A 7,638-nucleotide genomic window follows, 5' to 3' on the forward strand; every position below is an offset into this window, starting at 1 on the left:
GCTCCGTCCTCAGCAGCGCCGCCACGCTGTCCAGCACCACCAGCCGCACGCCCCTCAGCGGCACCTGCTCCTCAAGCGCCCCCAGCGTCACCCTCAGCGCCTCAAGGCTGCCTGGCTTCACTATAAGCACCCTGTCGAGGGCGCTCATCGCCAGCTCATCAAGCAGCTGCTGCCCCTCCGCCTTCGGGCTGCCGCCGCCGCCGCCGCCACTGCCGGGGCCGTCCTGCTGCTGCTGCGCCGCCTGCTGCTGCTGTTGCTGCTGCTGGAAATCGGCCAGCTGCGGCGCAAACGCGCTGGCGCGTGCGAGGGCAATCTCCTGCATTCGAGGCACGCTGAGCTTGCCTTCCGTGTCTGGCAAGGGGGGGAGCGGAGGCGCGGTGGCGGCTTGGCGCACGTACCGTCAAACTTGCAGGGCTGGAGGCAAGGGGCCCCTCCAATTCCCCATGACGCATTGCTGTCAGCTAGTTATCCCAACCTCTGAGACCCATAGAGTCGCCTAGACCCCCCCTGCATGCCCCTGCCCTGCTCACCTATGTACATGACCGTGGCGGCCAGCCCCCCCAACTCCCGCGGCAGCGCGGCGCTGAGCGCCAGGCCCATCGCCATCTGGCTCTTGCCCACGCCCGCGGGGCCGACGAGCTCTGTGATGGCGCCAGCGGGCACGCCCACGCGCAGCGCCGCGTCCAGGCCCTGGAGGCAGGGGAGGCGTGGGGCAGTCGCATGCACTGTGTGTAGTAGGTCAAATGCTGGTCGCGTTCGCAGCCAGCGCAGGACGCAGCAGTGGCCCGACTGCGGCAATGAACGAGGGCTTCGGCAGGTTGGCAAGGGGGCGGCCGGGCCCGCCCCAAACGCCCGCCCGCCCACCGGCAGGAAGGTGCGCAGCTGGGTGGCGCTGTCCGCCAGTGACAGGCCATACAGCTGGGACGCCTGAGGGCGCGTGGGTGGCGCAGGGAGGCAGACAGTTGCTTATTTCGGTGCACGGGCGGGCGTCCTGGGTCGCGCTGGAGGATTTCACACATGGAGCGCCTGGGTGGCCCATCGCAGGGGCATGGGTGGTGCATTAAGGCGCGTGGCTCTGCAAGTGAGTGTACCGCTCCCACCGTGATGTAACCAGGTGCCGCCTGCGCCGCCACGTCCAGGAGCAGCTGCTGCGCGGCGCCGTATGAGATGTCGAGGATTTCGCACAGGTCTGTCGCGGTGTGGTGCAGGCAGTCGCGCGCGGTGCGGAGGCCGCGGGCGAGCAGCTGTGTCCGGAGCTCCGGCGGCAGCGGCAGCTCCTGGACGGACGCCTGCGGCGCGGGTAGGGGGTGTGTTGGGGTTGGGAGGGAGGGCGGCCAAGGCTGGCTGTGTCAACAGCGGTCGCGTCATTGCAGGGTGACGCTTGCGCTCCTGCTGCCCGGCGGCGTGCCTGTTGCAGGCTGTCCAGCGGAGCATGTCCTGTGCCCCGCCCAGTCGACAACATGCGCACCATGCTTGCAGCTTCGATTTTCTGCTGCAAAGCCGACGAGCAAAGTGTGCGCCACGATCACTTGCCGCTTTCACGACCGCCGGCGCCTGCTTGCGTTGGTGGCAAGCAAGTGAGCAGGCCTGTGCAAGTGTGTCGATGCCCGAGCAAGAATGAAATTGCGAGACTTGTACCGAGGCTGCCTTGCCAAGGTGATGAGGGGGAGGTGACCAGCAGCTGAGCAGAACCTGCCGCGCTCTGCGTTAGGACGACATACAGGGACTGCCCGCGCGGTATCGCCCCTCTCGATGCGTAAAGTGGACGATTTGGTCCAGTCCTTAGCATCGGGCTTTCAGCGTCGTGATCTTGAGCCTTTGATCGAGGGATCGTTCCGTCGAGGCCCTGAGGGCCATCCGTGAGGCGTAGGAAGGTCTCAAAGGAGCGGGCAGGATGGCGGCCCAAGCACCTATCGTGGTGCAGGAGCGCCTTAGCGTGAGTGGGTGGTTGAATGATCTCAGGGGCAGTGGGGCCACAGCTAGACCTTAAACGGCATCCTTATGAAGACGAGTCCGTACCGGACAGCTGGCAGGGGCGATTCATGATCCTGCTTGACCACACGCGATCGGGAGGGCCTGTGGAACGACGAACACATGGCTCGGCTGCAGGGTCAAGGATGTCCTGCCATGTATCGGGTGCTGATGTTGATCGGGAGCCATGCTCCCATCAGCGCGGTAGCAGTGCGCGCGCGCTGCCCTTGGAATTCGAGAGGGGAGGCAGCGGCGCGCGCCCACCTGCCGCAAGCAGCTACCGGTGCCTACCACCACCCCACACCCGCCCCCCGCCGCGCCGCCGGCGCCGCCCGCGCGCCCGCTGCCGCCACCCCGTGCAGCTCCCCTCCATCGGGGTGGGCCAGGAGTTCATCAACTTCAAGTCCATCACCATGGAGTCAGACAAGTACATCTGCGTGCGCGAGGCGGGCGCGCAAAACCAGGTCGTCATCGTCGACATGGCGTCCCCCATGACCCCCGCGCGGCGCCAGATCACCGCGGACTCCGCGATCATGTGCCCCGACAAGAAGGTAATCGCGCTCAAGGCCACCACGCCCGGCGTGGCGGGCGACGCGCTGCAGTGCTTCAACCTGGACACCAAGACAAAGCTCAAGGCCTACCAGATGCCCGAGAGCGTGGAGTTCTGGAAGTGGACCAGCCCCACGCAGCTGGGGCTGGTCACCACCACCAGCGTCTACCACTGGGACATCACGGTGAGCAGCGGCATGGGGGTGTCGCACGTCGCTGTTAGTCCCATTCTTTCCAGGGACGTGCTTTGTGTGAGGATGACGGCTGCATGACGGCCGGCACAATTGGCTGCAGCCTGCTCGCGCTGCCACTGTCTCATTTCTGAAACGGCGGTCGCGGGCATATTGTCAGAGGAGAGGCGAGCTAAGGCAGGCAAGATTAGGTGCAGCGGCGCACATCGCGCAGCCGTCGCAGCCAGGTGCATCGACAGTCTTTGGCAGCCTGCGGTGAGGGTGGTTGAGGCCAGCAGCGGCACAGGCAAGCAGGACTGATCGTCGTGCAGCAACAATGTGGATTAGAGGGCAGCTGCAACACATGGTTGCAGCAGTGCTGGCGGTGGCTGCGGGCTTCCGCTGTGGTAGCGGCTGACCCCACGCCGAGCATGCTGGTGGTGGAGCAGCAGCGACTAGCGGCGGCAGTGGTGGCGTGCGCTCGCGGGTCTGAGGACAGGAACGGTGTTGGTTGCAGCAGCCGCAGCAGCACAGCACGTTTGCACAGGAGCACCACTGCACCAGGAAGTGCGATGTCAGCAGCAGTCACGGCGGCAATAGCATGTCAGCGCGTCGTCGCAGTTGGCAACAGCAGCCGGCTCACTTCAGCGGCAGCAGCAGCAGCAGCAGCAGCAGCAGCAGCAGCAGCAGCAGCCGCAGCAGCAGCAGCAGCAGTGGGCTGTGGGCTGGCTGGCAGCAAGGTCCAGTGTTGTCAATCGCGACTGCTTGCTTGACCCTTGTGCAACGCTCACCCTGGAACCTTCCCAGACTGCGGTGGACGCCCCGCCGGTCAAGGTGTTTGACCGCACCCCGAACCTGGCGGGCGCCCAGATCATCAGCTACCGCGTCAGCGCCGACGGCAAGTGGTGTGTGCTGATCGGCATCACCCCGGGCCTGCCTGAGAGGTACGCAGATCTGTTGAATGTTGGGGCCGGGCGGGGGGCAGCGGAGATACAGCAGCGGAGCCCATGTGTGGCGTCGTAAACCATGCACGTGGTGCAGCATTATGTTGCAGATTGATGGGTTGCGGATGCACAGCTGCAGTGGCGATATTCACCTGCGTCGCTTGGCCTCTGGAGGCTGTCGACGCTGCTGTGCGGCATCAGCCTTCTCGTTGCACAACGAGCAGCCTGCTGTGCAGCACCAGCAACTCAAAAGCACCCCACGCATCCCGGTGTGGGCGCCCCCAGGCCGGCGCTGGCACGCGGCGTGATGCAGCTGTACTCTGTGGAGCAGGCCAAGAGCCAGCCCCTGGAGGCGCATGCGGCGGCGTTCTCGAGCGTGAAGTTCACGGGGCGCGACCTGCCCAGCAACGTGATCAGCTTTGCCCAGAAGACGCTGAAGGACGGGCAGGTCCTGTCCAAGCTCCACGTCATTGAGCTGGGCAACGCGCCAGGTGCGTGCGCGCGATACGCACAGCACGGGGCTTGGGGCGCGGGCCGCAGCCGGTGCCAGGGGCGGCGGCGTCGTGGGCGCGAGCCTGATGCCGCTGGTTTTGCAACGGCGGTTCAAACGAAAGAGGCAGCTTGCCGAGCTTTCGAGTCAAATAGTTGGAATGGAGGGGCAGGTATGCCCGTCCTCAATCGCAGTGCTTAGCCCGCGCTCCTCATTCTCACGTCACGCCCACTTCACTCGCCACCCCCAGGCGGCGCCGTGAAGCGCAACGCGGAGCTGTTCTTCCCGGCCGAGTTCGCAGACGACTTCCCAGTCAGCCTCCAGATCAGCGAGCGCTTCGGCCTGGTGTACGTGGTCACCAAGCTGGGCCTGCTGTTTGTGTACGACCTGGAGACCGCCACGGCGGTGTACCGCAACCGCATCAGCCCCGACCCCATCTTCCTCGCGTCGGCCTCGGACACGACCGGCGGCATTTTTGCCGTCAACAGGTGCGGGCGCGCGACGGAGCCAGGCCAGGCTACGACGGTTGGTTGGGTGCGGCTGCGGCTCGCGCGCACAGGAGGGGCGGCAGGAGAAGCCGGTGATGCATCGAGGCGTGCACCCGGTTGCCGCATGATATTGTGATCAGGCAAATGGGGGCGCGGCTGACGCTGAAAGTCACCTTCACGCGCGGCTTCGCGGTTGGTCTCTGCAGGCGTGGGCAGGTGCTGCTGGCGACTGTGAACGAGGCGACCATGGTGCCGTTTGTGTCGCAGCAGCTGAACAACCTGGACCTCGCGCTCGCCATGGCGCGGCGCGGCAACCTGCCGGGCGCGGAGGGTCTGGTGGCGCAGCAGTTTGAGCGGCAGTTCAGCGTAGGGCAGTACAAGGAGGCGGCGGAGGTTGCGGCGGAGTCGCCGCAGGGCATCCTGCGCACCAAGGAGGTGCGGGGGCGACAAAAGGGGCCGCTGGTTCGCGCGGTGGCGAGCGGCGGACGCAGTGGCAGAAGGGCCGATGCAGCAGTGGGGCGTCTAACGCTGCAGTTTGGTGGCCCAGTGGCGAGGGTCTGCATTCGGCTTTTTGTCAAAGCCTTCCTTTGCTGCTACGCAGCACGCACCTCTGTGCAAAGCGCAGTAATATACTGACGCATCACAGCATTCACCCATCAAGCCGCCACCGCTCATGCTCAATTAACCCTCCACCCCGGCCTGGCTTTTTGACCCACCTCCCCTCCTGTGCATCCCCTCCTCCAAGGTCGTGGAGCGGCTCAAGTCCGTTCCGCCCACCCCCGGGCAGAAGCCGCCCATCCTGGTGTACCTGGGGGTGCTGCTGCAGCGCGGCAAGCTCAACGCCCTGGAGAGCGCTGAGCTGGCCAGGTGGGGGGTGCGCGGGGGCGGCGGGGCGTGCTGCCCCCCTGGAGCCGGCTGGGGCAGGGCGGCACTAGCTAGACGGGCGTGGTCGGGCGGCTGGGAGCTGGCAATGTCTTGCCACCTGCCGCATCCGGCGCCTTGTGCAGGCCTAGCAGTTGCCGCGCATTCATCAATGGGGTGGTAGGGAGCACTGGAGGGTCATTTGGGTTGTTGAAAGACTGCTGCAAAATTCTGTTTGGCTCGCATCGAGTGTCTGCACGCCACAATGGTTTCTTCAGCCCAGCTGCCTGCAGCAGGCGCAAATGACAGTGCCCGTATGCTGCATAGTCCTGACAGCCACTGCAGCCCTGGCATGCCTAGTCACATTGGCCAAACATGGTGTCAGGACAACACCAAATCACATACAAGCGCACACACTCGCGCACACGCGTGCGCGCGTGCACACACACTTGCGCGCGTGCACACACACACGCGCGCACGCACGCACGCAACACCCCAACCTGGCCTTCATCACCCGTCTTCGTCCCTCTTGCGCACTCACCCCCCCCAGGCTGGTTCTGGCCCAGAACAAGCGTGAGCTGCTCACCAACTGGTGGAACGAGGGCAAGCTGGAGGCCAGCGAGGAGCTGGGGGACCTGGTGTCGGCCGCAGGGGACAAGGACATGGCGCTCAAGATATTCCAGCTCAGCGGGGCCAGCGGCAAGGTGGGGGGGCGCAATGGGGGTTGGAGAGGCATGGTCGTATTTCGTGGTTGCCAGGGGAGGTGGATGTTGCCCGGGTGGCCGAGGCGTGCGCGCGTCGTGTGCAGCTGGGGATGCGTCGCTGGAGAGGGTGCAGGGAAATGCGATGTGTGGTCAAAGTGCCGAAATGCAGCACTCGATTCGGATCATGAGGGAACTTGGCAAACCATCGTTAAAATTCTATGTCTCCGCCCCCTTGCCGCCCGCGTCGGCCCCTCCAGGTCATTGTGTCCCTGGCTGAGAAGGGCGACATGGGGGCACTGATGGCGTACACGGGCCAGAGCGGCACCAGCCTCAACTACATGCAGCTGCTGCAGCAGCTGATGATGAACAACCCCAACGGCGCAGTATCGCTCGCCAAGATGGTGGCCAAACAGGTGGGGGGGGGGGCGGGGGCGCTCGTCAGGGCAAGCGGATGGGAGTTTTGCAGTACGCTCCCCTGCATACATGATTTGTTTGAGGTTGCGTACATGTGCGAAGTGCGCAGGCTTGCGAAGCCAGACAGGCTGGGTCAAACATGCACAACGCTGTCAGGCATGGTGCCGGCCGCAGGGTCCTAATCTTCTGCATGCCAAGGCACGGCTCTCTCTGACTGCGCCGTCCACTCTCCTGCTGCTGATGGCTCACCACGTTCCCTCTGCCCCCCTTGCCCCCTCAGACGCCTCCCCCCGTGGGCTGCGAGACCAACACCATCGCGGACCTCTTCCTGCAGCGCAACATGGTGCGGGAGGCCACGGCCTTCCTGCTGGACGCACTGGCGGGTGAGGGGGCGGGAGGAGGCTGCTTCTGCGTGTGTGTGTGTGTGTGTGTGTGTGCGTGTGTGTGTGTGTGTTTGTGCAGGGCTCGGGTTGGGTTAGGTTGGGTTCACATTGTTAGCAACGGGTTGAGAGGCCAATATTAGGCTTGAGAAAGTGGCCGTCTGTTAAAATTGCAGGGTCATAAGGGGAGATGCGAGCGATTGTCTGGGTGTGATACGCCAAAGTTCAAGTGGTGACCCTTCAAGGGTTTCAGGGCAGGAGTAATAATCGCAAGATGCAGCTGTTGTGGCTGGGACAAGGGTGTTTCGAACACGAGCGGCTCACTTTGCTGTCTCAGCCCTTTGTGCAATGGCAGGGGGGTATCGAGAGGGAAAGGGGGAGGGAGCAGTCGACAGGGGGGCACAGGGATGCTGCCCGGGAGAACGGCGGACCTGCGCTGCCGCGGTGCAGGTTGGTAGTAGCCTCAGGCTCAACGACACCGCTGCGCGCAGGACCGCTGCTCGCCCCAACCCATGCGAACGCAGATCCAGTCACCGTTGCTGGCTCGCAGCACACTTCTCTTGTTCTTTATGGCACTGTGCATGTCCGCTGAAGCGCCGAACCCCCCTCGTCCACACACATACGAACAAGACCCGCAACCCCCATCTCCCCGCCCCTTACCCCCCAC

The 7,638-nt window shown here is 64.7% G+C and overlaps 2 protein-coding genes across 2 annotated transcripts; one reads left to right on the forward strand and one right to left on the reverse strand.

The window, feature by feature from the left end:
- Positions 1 to 400: 400 nt before the first annotated feature.
- On the reverse strand, positions 401 to 1,471 carry MNEG_11898 (putative DNA repair protein RAD51; the record flags this gene model as incomplete). The annotated part of the gene is made up of 5 exons (XM_014039629.1): positions 401 to 414; positions 531 to 690; positions 865 to 927; positions 1,101 to 1,289; positions 1,469 to 1,471. 5 exons carry the CDS (start codon positions 1,469 to 1,471, stop codon positions 401 to 403), a joined length of 429 nt encoding a protein of 142 aa, XP_013895083.1.
- A 423-nt stretch (positions 1,472 to 1,894) lies between these two features.
- On the forward strand, positions 1,895 to 7,563 carry MNEG_11899 (clathrin, heavy polypeptide; the record flags this gene model as incomplete). Its single annotated transcript, XM_014039630.1, has 13 exons — positions 1,895 to 1,936; positions 2,334 to 2,705; positions 3,065 to 3,160; positions 3,312 to 3,410; positions 3,498 to 3,634; positions 3,920 to 4,125; positions 4,375 to 4,612; positions 4,819 to 5,047; positions 5,358 to 5,479; positions 6,024 to 6,177; positions 6,435 to 6,590; positions 6,872 to 6,974; positions 7,496 to 7,563. 13 exons carry the CDS (start codon positions 1,895 to 1,897, stop codon positions 7,561 to 7,563), a joined length of 2,022 nt encoding a protein of 673 aa, XP_013895084.1.
- Between the last annotated feature and the right edge of the window lie 75 nt (positions 7,564 to 7,638).

Source organism: Monoraphidium neglectum (genome assembly GCF_000611645.1).
Source record: "Monoraphidium neglectum strain SAG 48.87 unplaced genomic scaffold scaffold02958, whole genome shotgun sequence".
Lineage (NCBI taxonomy): Eukaryota > Viridiplantae > Chlorophyta > Chlorophyceae > Sphaeropleales > Selenastraceae > Monoraphidium > Monoraphidium neglectum.